Raw genomic sequence first — 20480 nt, forward strand, 5'->3', positions numbered from 1 at the left:
TGCATGTGAATGAAAGGAAAATACTGGATCAAGGTGGAGGCAGAGAGATGGTGGGAAGACATAAAATGATGGAGAGACTTACGTTCAAAACAGACCTGGCCAGCTGCTGGAAACTGGGAAAATGTATATGATGGTGTTGATGTTCTTCTACTTTTAATGTCTTATTTCCTAATTTAATTATATAAGCCTTGTCTGATTTAATTTGACTGCATTCCATTACTCTTCCTTTATTTTTGTTGATATGCATCATATAATCTCCCTTCAAAACTTTTTCATGCTGTTCAACTTCTTTCACAAGTTCTTTGCCCTCTGACAGAAGTACAATGTCACGAGGAAACATCCAAATTTTTATTTCTTCTTGCCTAACTTTAATCCATTTTCCAAAATTGCTCCTTATCTTCCTTTTCTGCTTTCTGAATATACAAATTAAAGAACATAAAGGAAAGGCCACAACCATGTCTCACTCCCTTCTATATTACTGCCTCTCTTTCGTATCCTATGATTCTTAGAACTGCAGTTTCGTTCCTGTACATGTTGTAGGTAATGTTTCATCCACATGTTTTATAAGTGATGCCATCAGAATTTCAAATTATCACCAATGTTATCAAATCTTTTTCTAAATCTGCAAATGCTATAAATGAAGGTCTGTCTTTTTGTAATCTATCCTTTAAGATAAGACACATGGTCACTATTTCTATTCATGTTCCTACATTTCTACAGAATATAAGTAAGTCTTTCTCCAGGTCAGCTTCTACCAATCATTCCTTCATTTTTTAGGTTATTTTGTGGTGAATTTTGCAATCATGCTTTTAGCCTAGTGGTTCAGTAATGTGCACACCTTGTTAATCTTATCGTCCAGAGATACACCTTCCATTGTCAATCTTCTTTGGTGTAAGGGTTTTTAAATTCTGTTTTAAGTCTGAGTGAATGCCATCTGTGTTGTGCACACTATTTATCATGCTGATCAATTTTGTCATGGTTGATTCTCCCACAGATCTTAAATAATTCTGAGGGAATGTTCTCTATTATAAGGCTGCTGTCATGACATAGATCTTTCAGTGCTCAGCCAAATTCTTGTTGTAGTATTGCATCACCTGTCTCTCTCTCTCTCTCTCTCTCTCTCTCTCTCTCTCTCTCACACACACACACACACACACACACACACACACACACAGTCAGCATTTTTGTCTATACATAGTACCGGATTACCATCTAACCTCTTGAAGTTCATACACTGTTCCATTTACTCTAAATGCTTGTTTAATTTTCCTATGTTTGGCACCCATCTTTGGATTTTCTGCCAATCTCATTTTTTAGGCATCCATACTCACTTTTACCTGCTTTAGTTGCTGTATTATTATATTTCCTAATCTTCAGATGGAGTTTTTCAAGTACCGGTATGCAAGTCTTTTAGCTGAGACTTGTCTTCTTTACTAGTTTTTCCTTGCTTCCTTCAGTATTTTACTTCTCAAAAAATTTAATTTGTCTTCTGTCGTATTCCTTTTTCATGTTTCCTAGTTGCTGCCTGCTAATCCTTCTGAAACTCTTAAAGATGTCTGGCTTTTTTCAAATTATCCAGGGCTCACACACTTAATTTTCTATCTTTTTACAATTTATCCAACTTTGTTTTGTGTTTTATAACTAATAAATTACAGAGTGTACAGCTACTAATGGAAATGCTTTTAGTTTTAAACCTGGTTTCTAAATCTCTGTCTAACTTTTTAAGCTACACCTCCTTAGAACCCCCCCCCCCTGCGGGTTCGGGGGTTAGAATAGGCCCGCGGTATTCCTGCCTGTCGTAAGAGGCGACTAAAAGGAGTCTCACATGTTTCGGCCTTATGTGATGGTCCCCTCTCGGGTTTGACCTCCATCTTTCTAAATTATTCCGAAGAGCAAGCCAATTGGGGAAGGGCGCCTTACATGGTGCACTGTATCCGTCGTGCAATTAGACCTTTAGCCGTCTTTCTCGTCGTTGCAATGGTGTCCCGCTCGTTTTCGATCTCTTGGGCGATTACCACACTGCACTCTGCAGTGTTTCTTTTAACTGCGACGACGACCTTGGCCATTTTTGCACCTAAGATCCAGCACGGTAGCCAGTCCGTTGTGGTGGGGCCGCCATGTACCCTCTTGGTTGTAGCCCCCTGACAACACAGGGATCGCTCTACTGATGCCTGCGCCGTTAACTCCCCACGTATGCCAAGGAGTAGATGCCCATCGCCCTGGGGCATTGGGACTCCCGGCAATGGCCATCCTGCCAGGTGGCCTTTGCTGTGGCTGGGTGGCGCCTGTGGGGAGGGCCCTTGGTCGGAGTAGGTGGCATCAGGGCGGATGACCCGCAATGAAGCGTGGTACATCATCTATCGCTGGTGGGCCTCCACCAGCAGTCTCTAAGCAATCGAGGTCTAACCTCAACGGGAAGAAATTGGATCAGAGATCGTTTCCCTCCCTAGCTACTCCATGGGAGGAACGTCTTGCTAAAGAAGGCAGTGGAGAATATTCACCCCGGTACCTCGTGTGCACGCGGGTTGATGGAGAATCATTCATGTTGACCAAGCCCCAGTTTTTTGTGGAGCATTTAGAGGACAAGTTCGGGGAGGTGGAGGGCTTGTCCAAGATGCGCTCTGGTTCTGTGCTCATCAAAACGGCATCCTCTGCCCAGTCACGGAGGTTGCTCAATTGTGACAAGTTGGGGGATATTTCCGTTAGCATCACGCCGCATAAGAGTCTGAACATGGTCCAGGGTATTATATTCCACCGGGATCTTCTTCTGCAGTCCGACGATGAATTACGCGCCAACCTCGAACGACGAGGTGTTCACTTCGTCCGGCACGTCCATCGGGGTCCGAGGGATAATCAGGTCGCCACCGGTGCCTTCATCTTGGCCTTTGAGGGTGATGTCTTACCCGAAAAGGTTAAGGTGATGGTTTACCGTTGTGATGTGAAACCATATATCCCTCCTCCGATGCGGTTTTTTAAATGCTGGAAGTTCGGGCACATGTCATCTCGCTGTACTTCCAGCATCACGTGTCGGGATTGTGGACGTCCTTCGCATCCTGATACTCCATGTGCTCCGCCTCCCATCTGTGTTAACTGTGGAGAACACCATTCTCCCTGCTCACCGGACTGTCGGATCTTCCAGAAGGAAAGGAAGATAATGGAATATAAGACCCTGGACCGCCTAACCTACACCGAGGCCAGGTGCAAATATGAGCGGCTCCATCCCGTGCCCATGACGTCTACCTATGCCACTGCTGCAACACGAGTTCGCTCTCAGCTCTGCCAGAATTCACCGGCCCCCTTGGTTGCGGGGGGCACTTCACTCCCTGTTGCTCCTGCTCCATCTCTTTCAGGAGCAACACCACCCCAACCACCGGGGACATCTGTTCCCCCTTCACAGCCGGAGAAGCGTGAGCCTTCTTCGGCTCCTCTCGCCCGGAAGGGGTCCCTTGGGGCCCTCCCATCCCAGGCTTTGCCCAATGCCAAAGCGGACGCCCGCAAGTTTGTCAAACAACCACCAGTCGCTGGTCGTAGGGCGTCACGGTCGTCTTCAGTCCCTGAGACTGACCCAGTGAGGCCCTCCCAGCCAGACCCACCTAAGGCACAGCGCGCAAAGCAGTCGAAGAAAAAGGCTCCCAAGCATCCTGAAATTGCGGTGGCACCTGTCCCTCCGCAACCTTCTCCCTCTGCATCCGAAGATGAGGTGGAGATTCTGGCGTCCGCTGAGGACATGGATCTCGCCAGTCCCTCGGATGCAATGGATGGCTGTTGTCCAGGTGGTGACTCAGTAGCAGCAGGGGCCCCGGAGGCGTAATCTGCCTCCCCAGTCCCTTCACGCCTTTCCCATCCATGGCTAATACCATCCTCCAGTGGAACTGCAGCGGTTTCTCCCACCATCTAGCTGAGCTCCGCCAACTTATCAGCCGTCATCCTTTCCTTTGCATTGCTCTGCAGGAAACTTGGTTTCCAGCAATGCGAACCCCCGCCCTCCGTGGCTATCGGGGTTATTTTAAGAACCGGGCAGCTTATGAAAGGGTGTCTGGTGGCGTCTGCATATATGTCCTTAACTCTCTTCACAGCGAGTTTGTACCTCTACAAACAGCTTTAGAGGCTGTCGCTGTTCGGGTGTGGACGCCACAGGCTATCACCGTCTGCAGTATTTACCTTCCACCTGATGGTGCTGTCGCACAGCATGTCCTGGCTGCTCTGATAGCCGAACTGCCGCCACCTTTTTTGCTGCTGGGTGATTTCAATGCCCACAACCCTCTATGGGGTGGGACTGTCTCCGATGTTCGCGGTCGGGCCGTGGAGCATGTGTTGGCTCAGCTCGATCTTAGCCTCTTGAACACCGGTGCTCCCACGCATTTCAGTGTGGCCCATGGCTCGTTCTCGGCCATCGATCTCTCTATTTGCAGCCCTGGCCTTGTCCCATCCCTCCACTGGAGAGTGCACCCTGACCTGTGTGGTAGTGACCATTTTCCCATCTATTTGTCACTGCCCCAGTGTCATTCTTCTGGGCGCTTGCCCCGCTGGGCTCTCCACAGGGCTGACTGGCCAGCTTTTACTTCCGCTGCAACCATTGAGTCTCCCCCACAGGGTGACATTGACGAGGTGGTTCGTGTTTTAACCACGTCCATCATTTCAGCGGCCGAGGCTTCCATCCCCCGTTCTTCTGGCCTCCCTCGGAGGAAGGCTGTCCCCTGGTGGTCGCCGGAGATTGCTGAGGCTATTCGCGACCGTAGGCGGGCTCTCCAGCGTCATAGGCGGCACCCGTCTCTGGAGACCCTCATCGCCTTTAAGAGGCTCCGTGCCTTCGCCCGTCGTCTTATTGCACGGCGTAAGCAGGAGTGCTGGGAGCGGTATGTTTCCTCCTTGGGCTCCCGTGTTTCCCCCTCGCTCGTGTGGTCCCGGATACGGCGGATTTATGGACACCAGACCCCTACGGGTGTCCCTGGGATCTCTTTGGACGGCGCTGTGTGCACGGACGCTGCCGCCATTGCTGAACACCTTGCTGCGCACTTCGCTACGAGCTCTGTGACTGCAACTTATCCCCCCGCCTTTCGCTCTCTCAAGGAGCGGGCCGAGCAGACGCCATTATCGTTCCACACGCGTTGTTCTGAAACTTACAATGCTCCTTTCAGCGAGAGGGAATTCCTCGCTGCCCTCGCCGATTGCCCTGATACAGCACCAGGACCGGACTGCATCCACGCACAGATGCTGAAGCATCTCTCCAGGGACTGCCAGAGACACATTCTCGCGATATTTAATCGCATTTGGAGCGAAGGCGTGTTCCCGTCGCAATGGCGAGAGGGTGTTATTGTCCCCATCTTGAAGCCCGGTGCGGACCCACTGGCGGTGGACAGCTATCGTCCCATTACCCTCACCAACGTTTTGTGCAAATTGCTCGAACGTATGGTGGGGCGGCGTTTGTGTTGGGTCCTTGAGTCGCGTGGTCTCCTTGCTCCATCCCAGGGTGGCTTCCGTCGGGGCCGGTCTGCAGTGGACAATTTGGTGCGGCTGGAATCTGCTGTCCGTACGGCCTTTGCCCGCCGTCAGCATCTCGTTGCTGTGTTTTTCGATCTGCGGAAGGCGTATGACACCACATGGAGGCATCACATCCTCGCCACATTGCATGAGTGCGGTCTTCGTGGTCGGCTCCCGGCTTTTCTTCAAAGCTTTTTATTGCGCCGCTCTTTCCGGGTGCAAGTCGGTGCCACCTCTAGTTCCTCTTACATACAGGAAAATGGGGTCCCGCAGGGCTCGGTGTTGAGCGTCTCCTTATTTTTAGTGGCCATTAATGGTCTGGCTGCAGCAGTGGGGTCGTCGGTGTCTCCTTCTTTGTATGCCGACGACTTCTGCATCTCATTTAGCTCCACGACTACGGGAGTCGCCGAACGCAGGCTGCAAGTCGCCGTTCGCAAGGCAGCATCATGGGCTCTGACTCACGGTTTTCAGTTCTCTGCACCCAAGACTCGAGTTATGCACTTCTGCAGGCGTCGGACGGTCCACCCTCATCCTGAACTTTACCTCGACGGCCACCTGCTTGAAGTGGTGGACACTTGCCGCTTCTTGGGACTCGTGTTTGATGCCCGACTCACATGGGTTCCTCATGTTACTCAGCTGAAGCAAAAATGCTGGCGGCACCTCAACGCCCTCCGCTGCCTTAGCCACACGTCTTGGGGTGCAGATCGCTGCACGCTGCTGCGGTTGTACAGGGCCCTTGTGCAGTCCCGGCTTGATTATGGGAGCCTGGCCTATGGGTCTGCGTCCCCCTCAGTGTTGAAGTTGTTAGACCCCATACACCACTGTGGGGTTCGGCTTGCAACTGGCGCTTTTCGCACCAGCCCCGTGGATAGTCTACTGGTGGAGGCCGGGGTTCCCCCGCTGCAGATTCGCCACCATCGTCTGCTCGCCGACTATGCTGTCCACGTACATTGCTCGCCAGGCCATCCCAATCGTCGCCTGCTTTTCCCTGCCATGGTCCTCCATCTGCCCGAACGGCGACCTAGGTCTGGGCTTTCCGTCGCTGTCCGTGTCCAGTCCCTGCTGTCCGAACTGGGGTCATTCCCTCTTCTGCCTCCCTTCCGGGTCCGTACACCTACACCTCCCTGGTGTTTGTCCCGGCCGTCCGTCCGTCTGGATTTGGCACAGGGACCTAAGGACTCGGTTCCGCCTGTGGCCCTCCGTCGCCGTTTTCTTGCGCTCCTCGAATCATTTCCGGGCTGTGAGCCTGTCTACACTGATGGTTCCCTGGTTGATGGTCGCACTGCCTACGCTTTTGCTCACGCTGCCCATGTTGAGCAACACTCCTTGCCGGTTGGCTGCAGTATTTTTACTGCAGAGCTGGTGGCCATCTTGCGCGCTCTTGAGCATATGCGTTCCTGCTCAGGTGCGTCCGTCGTCATCTGCAGTGACTCCCTGAGCAGCCTCCAGGCCATCGACCGCTGCTATCCCTCTTCTCCTCTGGTGTCCTCTATTCGGGAGTCTGTTTCCACCATTACCCACTCTGGTCGTTCGGTGGTTTTTGTTTGGACGCCAGGTCACGTTGGCATCCCGGGGAACGAACGTGTTGACAGGCTGGCCAAAGGGGCGATAGACGCCCCAGCTTTGGAGATCGGCCTTACGGCTCACGACCAGCAGCTGGTGTTGCGCCGTAAGGTGCTTGGGATGTGGGCTGCTGAGTGGCGTGGCATGACAGCCCCGAATAAACTGCGGGCTGTCAAGGAGACGACCGCTGTGTGGCGTTCCTCCCTGCGGGCTTCTCGCAGGGACTCGGTGGTCCTGTGTCGGCTGCGCATCGGCCATACGTACCTGACGCATGGCCATCTCTTGCGTCAGGGGGATCCCCCCCTGTGTCAGTGTGGGTCCCGGCTGACGGTCGGCCACATTTTGCTGGAGTGTCCTCGACTGCGCACACTCCGGCAATCTTTTAATCTCCCGGGCACTTTGGCTTTGGTTTTATCCGACGATGCCTCCATGGCTGATGACGTTTTAAATTTTATCCGTGGTAGTCCGTTTTATGGTTCGATTTAGGGAGGTCCTGCACCTTTCCCTTTCTGTGTCTTTTGTCCTTGTGTCTGTTGCTGTTCTGGTGTGCCGTGAGATGGTTGACTCTTTCCCTTTTTTTGTTCTCGTGGTCAGTCAACCAGTCTCCGGCCGTCTTCCTTTCTTCTGTTTCTTTCTGTCTGGTGTTCCTCTGTCCTGTTCTTGTCTGTAATGTTTGTTGCTCCATTTGTGTTCTTTTAGCGCCTGGGGGGACGTCTCCTCCCCCTTTGGTTTTTACCTGCTCCGTAGATTTTCGGCTCGCCTGATTTTGGAATGGGGGACTGATGACCTTCGCTGTTTAGTCCCCCTTAAACATCCCAACAACCACCACCACCACCACCACCACCACCACCACCACCACCTTAGAACCCCTCTTATTTAAATATTCTGTGACTGGAATGCATATATACTCTTTTGCAGTATTCATCTTTATCTATACTCTGCAAGCCACCTTGCAGCAATGTCAGCTGGTACTTCTGGCATCAGTATGTTTCCCCACATTCCTGTTACAGTCATGATTGGTGCGTGTGATAAATGAGTGTTGGAAAGGCTCAGTATGATATCTAATTTTCACAGGGTGATGATTTCGCAGACAAATTTGGGAGGAGTGGAAGCTCACAATATTTCAACGGTATACCTCTCTGTGATGCACAATACCTTTCTTGAAGCGTCTTCCACTGGAGTAACCCTCTCCCATTGAGTAACCCATCTCAGTGATGAAAAGTCCCACTCTTCCTTAAATCTTCTGTACTTCTTCTTTTAATCCTACTTTGTAAGGGACCCAGAATGATGAATAGTATTCAAGAATCAGTCAAACAAGTGTTTTGTAATTCTCTTCTACCATGGATGAATCACATTTCCACAAGATTCTCCCAATGAATCTCAGTCTTGCATTGGCTTTTCTACTGTTTATTTAGTGTGGTCATTCCACTTTAGGTCACTCCAGAGGGTTACTCCTAGCTATGTTATAGTGATTATTATGTACAGTAATTTGTCATCTGTTGTGGGATTGAACAATAATGTATCTCTTCACGTATTTATGTGCTTTATATAGAATTTATTCATGTTCAGCGTGGTTGCCAGTCCCTAATTTCACTACAGTCTTCTGATGTTGCAGCCACCCTACAAACAACAGTATTCTCTGCCATGCATTTATTCAAACTGCCAGGCAACTACAGATTACAGAGATTTTCTATTGAATTATACATTCAACCTCTTATTACAAAAGGCACTCTTTACTCCTGAGCAAATGGAATCCCATTCTTGTAAACCTATTGAAACCTATGTAGACTGACTGAATAAAAGCTAAAATAAGCACTTCATCCTGATAAAGCCTTATTATGTGGCTGATGATGTAATGGAACTATAAACATTAAAACCCCTTTGTAATTGACACTCGTTAACCACCCTGAATTGTTTTGAAGACTAAGCTGTTTTTAAATATATTATTTACAATAAAATGTCGTTTTTATGCTGTTTTAGCAATTGCAGTTAGCATGTTTTTCTTACAGTATCATTTGGATGCTGCATTGATGTATGTTATCTGATAATGTATATGAAGTAAAAGTGACCACTGTTCTGAATGCACTTACAGACAGCGAATCCTGCTTTAACAAATTTAAAAGCTTGTTATATTCTGAAATTACTACATAAATTTAGTAGCTTTTTGAAGTTTTGTTAATGAATTAAATCATTAACTTAGAGATCAGATATATTTTTCCCAAAAGCAGTGGCCAGGAATGGTGATGGTGTGAGGGATGGAGAGTGTTGGCGTGAGGGATTTTTTGGGGGGGGGGGGGGGGAGAGGGGAGACATGAGAGAGAGAGAGAGAGAGAGAGAGAGAGAGAGAGAGAGAGAGAGAGAGAGAGAATTAGATATGCATCTCATGATAGATTAATTATTGTAATTGCATATTATGTGTATACTGTATGGCAGTTGTACTTCAGAGCCACACAATACTTGCACAATCTACTTTTTAAAATTATATGCATTATGTAGTATCCACATAGTGATCTTCAATATTTATGATTGTGTTACAGAGACTTTGGATATGGTTAAGGACAACACTGAGCCTGTTTGTTGGTGTCACACTGATGCGTGAGCTACAAATTCTCTTCTACCTAATTCGTTTTTTAAAACTGTTTAAATAGCTTTTAATGCTTTGAATTCTAATAATCCACATTCTTTTGTATTTTGGGCTGTAGTTGGAAACTTTGGGCAAGAATGGGAGACTGGTGATGTCATTGCAAAAACCCCTTACAAAGCTGGAACTCCAAAGGAGATAAATGCCATCATAGGTGTCAAACTAGGATTGCGCTCCGTCAATGTCACTCTTAAGCAGGAAGGTATATGGTTTTCATAATTATGAGTATGTGTTGTGTTTGTGTGTGTGGGTGTGGTGGGCAGAGATAGAGATAGATAGATAGATAGAGAGAGAGAGAGAGAGAGAGAGAGAGAGAGAGAGAGAAAGTTTATTGTACACTTATCCATTGCTATGTATGTATGTGTTTCTTCTGTTATTTGACACTATTTCAGGAGGACAGAACACATCAGATGATAAAGCCCTCAAAGATGAGATTATCAACTATAATGAACGTTTTACCTGGGAGTGGGACCAAGGAATATTTGGTTTTGGGCCACGAGGTAAGATATTTACAGAGAATACATTGCAATAAATTCCTTTTACCTTTATTTTCCACATAGTATTTCATTCAGTCTCAGTGCTTTGTAATATTAGCCAGTTTTTAATAGTATTTTAGTGAATTACTACTACACTAATACTACTAAGTAGGACATGTTCTGAGGTATCAAGGGATCATCAATTTAGTATTGGAAGGCAGTGTGGAGGGTAAAAATCATAGAGGGAGACCAAGAGATGAATACACTAAGCAGATTCAGAAGGATGTAGGTTGCAGTAGTTACTGGGAGATGAAGAAGCTTGCACAGGATAGAGTACCGTGGAGAGCTGCATCAAACCAGTCTCAGTACTGAAGACCACAACAACAACAATACTACTATTTCTACTACTACTTCTACTATTATTATTATTATCATCATCATCATCATCGTTGTCATCATCACACATCATCAGACAATGTTTAACGAATTCTACACGATTATTCATTTTTTTCCTTGTTTCATTCTTATTTTTCTCATCCTGTAACATCTTCATTCTTTGATGAGTTCCAGTTTTCTTTGGTCTGTCTGTATTTTCCCTGTTTTCCTCTTTATTTTACTTCAAGTTTTGTGTTCATAATTTTATTTCTGAAATTGTCTCTTTCATTTACCATTTATTTATTTATAAGTTCTGTGGATCCTATACCACAAAGTATAGCTAGAATGCAAAGTATGACAGATTATTACTACAATAATCATATGTAAATGGACATGACCATGAGACTTCAATCTAAATCATACTAAACAGATACATGAGGTTCAAGTCTTCAAATAACAGCATAGATTATAGTAGTAATGATGCTTACACAAATAAATTGTAAGGCTTACATTCTAATTCATATAAAACACATTGTCAACAATTAATATACAGTTCTACATAGTCATATCTTATAGGAATCCTTACAATTAAACAAATTTCACTAATTATTACACATTATCAAAAAAATCCTGTAAAGAGTAGAAAGAACTACTCAAAAAAAAAATTTAGCTATTTTTGAATTTAGTCTTATCTCCAGAGTCTGATTTAACATGTACACTTTTATGTGTAAATAATGTAATTCTTTCTGTACCGTATTGAGATTTTTTACATCTCTGTGAAGATCATGTTCACTTCTTGTATCATGATCATGGTATTCACTGCTTGTTCTGTACATTGTCTAATTAATGTTCACAAAGCACATTAGTGAAAAACTGTATTGGAATGGCATGGTGAGGATCCCCAGTTGTTTGAAGAAGTTTCTGTAAGAGCATCTAGGGGGCACTTTATCCATAATTCTGATGACTCTCTTCTGTGCAATAAAGACTTTATTTTCTAATGACTGGTTTTCCCAGAATACGAAGCCATATATCATAAATTAAAGGAAATATCTGAAGTACTCAGCTTTTTGATTGTTTCCAAGTCACAAACAGATGAAATTGAGCAAATGTCAAATGCTGCTGAAGTCAGTCTTTTACATAGGTCGATGATGTGAATTGACCGGTTTAGACTGATGTTAATGTGTAATTCAATGAATTTGGAAAACTAAACTCTGGATAGTTCTTTGTCACCACATTTTATTTCAATATTTTCCAGTTTTTTGTTTGCTCTCTGAAACTGAATGAACTGAGTCTTGTTAACATTGAGAGACAGTCCATTAGAAGTGAAACAATCTAGCGCTTCTTTGAATATAGTGGTCACAGAGTTCTCTGGACTACAGTTTGGTACATTCTCTGTCATAATGGTGATGTCATCTGCAAACAGGCTGAAGTGTGCTTTTAATGTCATACACCATGGAAGATTAGGAAAAGTAAGGGTCCCAGCACTAAGCCCTGTGGAACTCCACATTTCACTTTGCCCTAGTCAGAGCAGGCAGGTGCCTTTGCAGAATTTTTCACCACTATCTTCTGTCTTCTGTCATCCAGAGATCATTTGAGTCACATCCCTACTTTACCATATAAGCCATAGTGCTCAGCCTTTGTAAGTAGAATTTTGTGGTCTACACAATCAAATGCTTTAGGCAGATCACAAAAGATTCCAACAGGGGATATTTTATTGTTTATGGATTCAAGATGATGGTTGACAAATGTTAAAATGGAATGTTCAGTTTAAATACCCTTTTGGAATCCAAATTTATTTTTATTAAACAGTGGAAAATCCAGGATGAAATGTAATAATATTATGAAAAGAAAAGTTGCTAGTCACCATATCATGGAGATGCTGAGTCACAGATAGGCACAACAAAAAGACTGTCACAATATAAGCTTTCAGCCAACAAGGTCTTTGTCAAATATAGACGACACACACACACACACACACACACACACACACACACACACACACACACACACCACACACCACACAACTGCAGCCTCTGGCTGACAAAAGCCTTGTCGGCTGAAAGTATATATTGTGACACTCATTTTGTGTCTACCTGATTTCTATTAAGGAATTTATGTTTATTAAGAACTAGCACTCATTCTGGAAACATCCCCCAGACTGTGGCTAAGCCATGTCTCCGCAATATCCTTTCTTTCAGGAGTGCTAGTTCTGCAAGGTTCGCAGGAGAGCTTCTGTAAAGTTTGGAAGGTAGGAGACGAGATACTGGCAGAAGTAAAGTTGTGAGTACCGGGCGTGAGTTGTGCTTCGGTAGCTCAGATGGTAGAGCACTTGCCCGCGAAAGGCAAAGGTCCCGAGTTCGAGTCTCGGTCGTTCACACAGTTTTAATCTGCCAGGAAGTTTCAAGTAAAATTTACTTTGAAGACATCAAGACCAGAAAAGATTCAAAACTTATGGAGAAATAAAAAGAGTACTGATTGATAACCATACAGTGATTGCTTCTAAATGGTTTGGCCTTTAGGAAGTGAATGAATGGCCTTCTTAACCCTTTCTTTTCTAGTCTTACCTTATGTGCTCTTATATTTATTTAATGCTACTGTATATCCTGGATATGGTATCTTATTAAAAATTTTGTTGATGCTCTTTCTTTTACAGTGTACATGTGGTATGTAATAACTAACTAAATTGCAATTGTAGGTGCTGTTTGTAAGAATTTTTACTTATCCTGAAACTGTGAATAAATAAAAATGCCAGTTTGAACACAGGCAAGTCCCTATCATCCTGGGGTCTGAGATATGTGCCCTAAACTGTCTTACTCTTTCCTTGAGGAAGCAACTATAATTCCAAAAGATGGTAGAGTATCATGGACTTTCATACATGTCTATTGGCTGTACTAAATATTTTCCCTCCTAAAGATAAATACTGGCTAGCAAATCAGTCTCTCAATTTTTTTTGGTAATCTCAGTATACATCATTTATTCCAATTTCATCTATGACATGGAGAAATATTCCAGACTGATGGTCCAGAGAAACTTTTACAAAATAATTATAATCGTGTAAGTTGTATTAACCTAAAACTGGCTTGATATTTTAACAGAAACTGATAGCCCCCGTATTAAATAACAATATAAAAGTCATGAATTATAGGTAACACTTTTACACAATTGATGATTAAGATGCTGTGTGAACTAATGTTTATGAGATGTTTTCTGCACTAATATGTTTTATTGTGATGAACTAACCTCCATGAGATATTTCCTTAACTAATATGTTTTATTTGCAATACTGTACATTTGTGGATACAGAAAAATCAAGACAACAAAATAGTTAGACTGAAACATTGAAAAGATTATGTTCTAAAATTTGAACATTCTGGAACTGATGCAACAATAATAATTTTGGACTAAAATATTTCCTAAACTACATAAAAAGAAGGAAAGAAATGAGGGCTTTCAGATGATGTATGTCAATTTTACAACAAAAAATTATTAATGGAATCAAACTTTTGTGAGTGTGTGGTTCTGCAGCCTCTAAGCTTTTGAATATTTCCTCAAATAAAATGCTTTTATGCATAATATTTATGTTATTGCCTTGAGTTAACTATAAACTATACTTTGAATAAAAGGGCTTCAAGAAATACAGTCTATAAAGGACTTCTGGTACTGCATACACAACTATTCATAACCTACACATGAAGAATTTACTTATTTCAATACTGAAATGGAATAATTACAGCCAACAAAGCTTAATAATATCACAGATACCATGTAATATATACAGGTTTACATATTGTTATTTACAAGTCTTTTACAAGAATTATCAAAATGAATTTATTTTATCAGTGTAGAAAAAGACAGATTGCTACTTACTGTCAAGAATACACGTCAAGTTGCAGACAGGCATGATTAAAAGACACTCACATGTAGCTTTTAGCCACAGCCTTCATCAGTCAAGACACACACACACACACACACACACACACACACACACACACACATACACACACATATTCTGGCCCGAGATGCTGGAATTGGTGGTTGTGTATGCATGAGGTGTGCTTGCGTTTTTTTTGTTGTGTGTGTGTGTGTGTGTGTGTGTGTGTGTGTGTGTCTCTTTACAGATGAAGGCTGTGGCCAAAACCTACATGTGAGTGTCTTTTAATCATGCCTGTCTGCAACTTTACGTGTCTTCTTGACAGTAAGTAGCAATCTGTCTTTTCCTGCATTGTTGATATTCCTACCTGGAGTTTCCATTGTCTGAATCTATTTTATGATATCTAAGTCATTCCAGAAGGTCAACTCACAGGGTGGTGGGATGTTTTTGGGACACACTGTGTCTAGTTCATCTGCTGGAACTGATTTGGCCTGGAAGATCTTATCAATGACTGTGTTACTGTTGTTATAGATCTCAGCATCAGGTGAACACACAAACCTCTCCATCTGCACAATTAGTGTCCCCTATAAATGGACTGAAACTGCCATGAGCCCTGCTCTAATGAGGTTAATCACTTGACATATGTGTCACCGAACTTTTTTGCCTGTCCAGCTGGTGTACTATGGACAGGGTTGTCAGAGGTTCTATTTTTGTGTGTGAGTTCCTGGAATGTTGGTATCTTGACCTTTGTTAAAGCAAACTGGAAGTAGTGCACTACGGCACTATGTTCATAACATGGGGTACGGCCACCTACTGCTGTACTCATATCTTATTGCACAAACTTTTATTAAAACAAAATATCACGACTCAAAAAGACTACACTGCTTCTACCTCACTCCATGTAAGGATCTTAAATTGAATCATGCTTAGGGATGAAGAAAGCCTGTTGGAACTGGAAGCAGAACTAAATAATATCAAGTTAGATATCACTGGGATATGAGAGGCATGAAGAAAGGAAGAGAATCAGATCTGTAATCAGGAAATGTCTTTTGTGATAGAGGCACAGGCGAATGCCTGGACTTATTAGTAGGTTTTATCATTGACAAGAAAATTAAAGACCAAGTTGTTGATACTGATAGAATGTTTGACAGAATAGCAAAAATAGCATTACACAAAAAATGACTCTAAGCACTATGGGACTTAACATCTGAGTTCATCCGTCCCCTAGACTTAGAACTACTTAAACCTAACTAACCTAAGAACATCACACACGTCCATGCCTGAGGCAGGATTCAAGCCTGTGACCATAGCAGCAGCGCAGTTCCAGATTGAAGCGTCCAGAACCGATCGGCCACAGCGGCCGGCTAGCATTAAACCAAACAATAGAAAGTCCAGGTCAGAATATCAACAATATTATGAAAAAGATAGATTGCTACACAGCACATTGAGTTGCAGACAGAAACAACAAAAAGGCTGTTACACATGAGCTTTCAGCCAAAGCCTCCTTCAGAAAAGAAGACACACACACACACACACATCCACACAAGCGAGCACATCTCTCACACACATGACCACTACCTCCAGCCACTCTGGCCTGAATGCAGATGTTGTGTTGAATGAAAGCAGCAATCTGGAATGGGCAGGAAAGGGTGAGGGATAGCAGGGAACGTATGGGGGGACTGAAGTCAGTGCTGTCTGGTGAAGTGTACAAAGACTGGATGGTGGCAGAATAAGGTATCCAGGTGCAGCCCTGGCAGGCTGTGGGGTGGAAGAGGGAAAGACTGGTGGTTGTATTATAAGAAAGTGGCACATGGTGAGGATCAGGGGATGTGAACTGGGAAGAGTGGATAGGACTGAGGGAGTGGAAACTGCTGGTTGGAGAGTGGGGGGACAGTAGGTTACTGTAGGCTGAGGCTGGGATGATTTCAGGGACGGAGGATTTGTTGCAAGGATAACTCCCATCTGTGCAGTTCAGAATAGCTGGTGGTGGAGGGGAGGATCCATGAAGCAGATGTTGAAATGAAGCATGTTATTTTCAACAGCATGTTGACCTGCAGGGTGGTCCACTTTGCTCTTGGCTATGGCTTTTTATATTGGTATGACTAGCTCTCCACCATGATGAATACCCACTGACAAATTGTGGTCAACAGCAAAGTCGCCCACTGTGTGGCACAACATATCACTGAATTTAATATGCTTGATTTCAATGGCTGTTTCATAGCGCAGACCATCTGGATCATCCCATCCACCATGAGCTTTTCTGAATGGCACAGAGGCAAGTTACAGTAAGGTGAAAATAATATGCAGCCAGGGAAATAATAAAGCTTAATGATGAAGCTATAGAAACACTTGACAAATTTATATACTGGAGGCAACTGAAAACAACTAGTGGCTGACCACTTAAAGAAATACAGATAATGTTAAAAATGTTTTGGAGTTCGTCTGGAAAACTGAATGCTATATTCAAAATAAATTCCTTATGTGCCTTAAATGGAACATCCACAACTGATGTATACTGCTGGTACTAGCTTATGGATGTTCTAGGTTAGTTCCACTAGAGGAGTTGGCGATGTAGTCTGTAGCAGACATTTTCATTTTCAATTTCAAATGTCTGCTTGTGTCTGTGTATATGCGGATGGATATGTGTGTGTGTGCTAGTATATACCTGTCCTTTTTTCCCCCTAAGGTAAGTCTTTCCGCTCCCGGGATTGGAATGACTCCTTACCCTCTCCCTTAAAACCCAAATCCTTTCGTCTTTCCCTCTCCTTCCCTCTTTCCTGATGAGGCAACCGTTGGTTGCGAAAGCTAGAATTTTGTGTGTATGTTTGTGTTTGTTTGTGTGTCTATCGACCTGCCAGTGCTTTTGTTTGGTAAGTCTCATCATCTTTCTTTTTAGATATATGACTTCTAGTAATGGTATGTTAATGCTATGTCCCCACTTTTATCAATTTTTATGACTGTGTTGTGTACATATTTTGTGACTGTTCTTGATTCCTGCTTCTTTTTGTATTTTAGCACTAATGATGATTATGTTGTAGTCAAAATGTAGATCTGCAATAAATGACAGATTTCTGTGAATGATTACCATTTTTCTTTATGTTTGAATGTTCAATGGTCGCTGTGCACAGTTAGTATCCAATGGACTCCAGTTTAGTTTCATTGCTAACGTTTTTGATCTTATTCCTACTAAACATTAATTTTTAATCAACAACAAGTTATTATTTTCCATGAAAAAATTTACAATGCCTATAGCTTTGAACTTAGCCTGTGTTAGTTTTTGTGTTAAGATTCTTGCATACATTGTGATACTGAACCTATAATATTATGACTTTGTATGAGCAGTGGATATTGACTGGTAAATCACAAAAACATCCAGGATGCCATTGAAACAGTCCTGTAATGAAACTTTTCATTATTGTAAATGATTCAAATGGATACCAGAATGAACAGGTTACCAATAAAATATCTGTTACAAATATTTCTGGTGTTGTTAGCAGATGTAGTTGTAATACTGCTAGATTGCAAAGAGGTGCATCTGCAACTGACTTTTGACATCAATATCCAACTGACAACTCCAGAAGAATTCTGTCCCACCATTGTCACTATTTGTTCACATATTCCTTAGCTCTTTCAGTAAGGTGTGTAGGAAGTGGTTAAGATTAGCTCTGCCTCACACACAAACTGCTACTGCATGGAGGGATGAGCAGAGTCACTAAACAGCACTCCCCTTAATAAGTCCTGGCAATGTAAGAAATGGGAGTTGCATTTTGGTATTCATTCAGAACAACTAATCATTTAAGACTGTCTGCAGAGATAATGAAAACCTAAATATTTCATCTGAACTGAAATGATTTTTCCACCATAATACTCAGACACAACCCTGTGCCACCACACTGCTGTCTGTGAAGGTTGGCAAAACCAGAAGCATATACACTATTTGCCCATAGATTTCCAATTTCTGCTGATCCTGACATAGAAAGCACAAAGCTAAAGAAAAGGTGAACAAGCAGTATAAGCTGACATCTTGTGACACATAAAAGCCAAATTTTGCTCTGACAAGCAAATATTTACACTGCAGAAATTTATCTGAAAGACATTACCAATAAGAGTAAACATAAAAACACTTCTTAACAGGTGTCTTGCAATCTGATTCACATATTGCCTCAATTTCTGTGCAGCTCAGGCTTGCAAGATTTCTCTTCTTGGACTGATAATAAAATTTCCAATTAATTTTGCTAACCTTATGTGTACTTAATTTCAATCCAGTGTTGCTGTTCTATGTGTTTATCATATTGATGACATTAAAATGCAATTTATATATCGTAACTGAGATGATTATCTGCTTTTTTTAAAAGTAACTTAACTATTTAATGCCTCTGTGCCCATCCATGTGTATGTAAAATAATCATCTCAACTTTTTACATCCACTGTCACTGTCATTAACTTATTACTGCAGCTTTCAAGCAACTAAATGAGAGCAGATCTTCCAAAGAAAAGAGTAATCTGTCAGAAGTAGCTATTTTATAAAATGTAACTTAATTGTATTACAGCTGGCCGGTTGCAACGTGAATTTCGCCACGGTCAGCTGATTGGGCTTCCTATCCCAATCTTGTGGATTATTGATTACCTTGTCATTGATGGAGAAGGCTTCAGATTTGGTCGTTATTATCGGACTGCTGGCTGGTACGCCCACATTGCTATGTGGTATGTCTGAAAATACTAAGTGCATATGTTTGAGTATAAGTTTCACTAAATATAGAGCAATCATTATTATGTTTATTACTTGAATTAGCTCCCACAGAGCCAATTATATCAATTTTGCATTTTGCAGTTTCATCTGTTACTGTTCTTGTGATACTATTACTTTTTCATGGTTGTTTTCCCGGTCCAGTTTCACATTATTAAGATGCTTTTCATTTCTACTTTCAATAACAAGATACCTAAAAATCAGACAAAAACTACTGAATACTTTAAATAATGCAAAACATCTAGCTGAAAACATAAAACAATTATTAAAGACAGAGACAGTACTGTTAATAAAAATAACTGCATTTTTGTCTCGTGTCTGGTGATCATCATAGAAGATTGTGGAGGTGGCCTTGCACAAATGCATGTCACAGGCACACAGTCTCAGGTTTCTGCTGGGAGGTAAGTCACTTGTATTTTGAGCCAGTGCTCCACATGGATGTCTAATCCCTCTCATCACTTTCCATGTTAATTTGAGGGCTGTGCAGTATCAGGATAGATTCCTTCAACCTGTCGTCCAGCCCTACAGTCAGTATTACAGCAATGGATTCATATTGCAGGACAATGCTTGAGCACACTGTGCCCCCCTCATGAACACCTTCTTCCAGGAAGCAGAAATCAACCAAATGGAATAGCCTGTAGTATCTGTTGACATGAACCTAATAAAGCATGTTTGGGACAATTTGAAACTTTGGTTCATCATTCCCTCTTCACTCAGTGGGTTAAATATCATGAAGGCAGAAGTTGAAAAATGAGATAGTCTTGAGTGGCATTGTCTTGACCATCTTGTAGTCAGCATGCTACATTGCTCAGGGTGGAGCAAGGTAGTATTGAATGTTACCCAGCAAAAAAGTTTGATTTGACAGATGTGCAAAAATCTGCATTTTCAAACAGATTGCCTGTGTTTTGATTATGACCTTGTTTTGATTTCAAAGCTTTTCCCAGTTTATTTGATTTTCAGAGGAGCATAATTCATGTTTGTATTTAAATATTTTCCAAATAATTTTTTGAGTTCTCAGTGTAGTTAATCAAATCCCTGTGAAGAGGTTAATTGTAAGAACAATTATGACATTTATATGTTTTGTACCTTTGTTCCTTGATAAAACTATTCTTTCTACATGTTATTTTAAGTTATATGGCCTGTGTTTTGCCATTGTTCTTCTTATGAGATACTGTAGGTTGACCATATTTCTCTTTCACCACAACATGTTTCTGGAATTGTGTAATTTAATTCTTGATTTACTTTTCATCAATTTTAAATCTGTTTCAGTTTTAGTTTACACAACTCTTCAACTTTTCAGAGGGTTATAAAAGAAAATGTTACACT

The 20480-nt window shown here is 42.7% G+C and overlaps 1 protein-coding gene across 7 annotated transcripts in view; it reads left to right on the top strand.

The window, feature by feature from the left end:
• Positions 1 to 20480, top strand: part of LOC126095036 (dual oxidase maturation factor 1-like) — a 112661-nt gene that overhangs the window by 39795 nt on the left and 52386 nt on the right. For all 7 annotated transcript variants that reach the window (XM_049909704.1, XM_049909703.1, XM_049909707.1 and 4 more), the window contains exons 3-6: positions 9582 to 9639; positions 9747 to 9887; positions 10078 to 10185; positions 18958 to 19111. In XM_049909704.1, the coding sequence (XP_049765661.1) occupies positions 9582 to 9639; positions 9747 to 9887; positions 10078 to 10185; positions 18958 to 19111 (461 nt within the window). The remainder of the gene's footprint in view (positions 1 to 9581; positions 9640 to 9746; positions 9888 to 10077; positions 10186 to 18957; positions 19112 to 20480) is intronic.

The sequence above is a fragment of the Schistocerca cancellata genome, chromosome 8, assembly GCF_023864275.1.
Source record: "Schistocerca cancellata isolate TAMUIC-IGC-003103 chromosome 8, iqSchCanc2.1, whole genome shotgun sequence".
Lineage (NCBI taxonomy): Eukaryota > Metazoa > Arthropoda > Insecta > Orthoptera > Acrididae > Schistocerca > Schistocerca cancellata.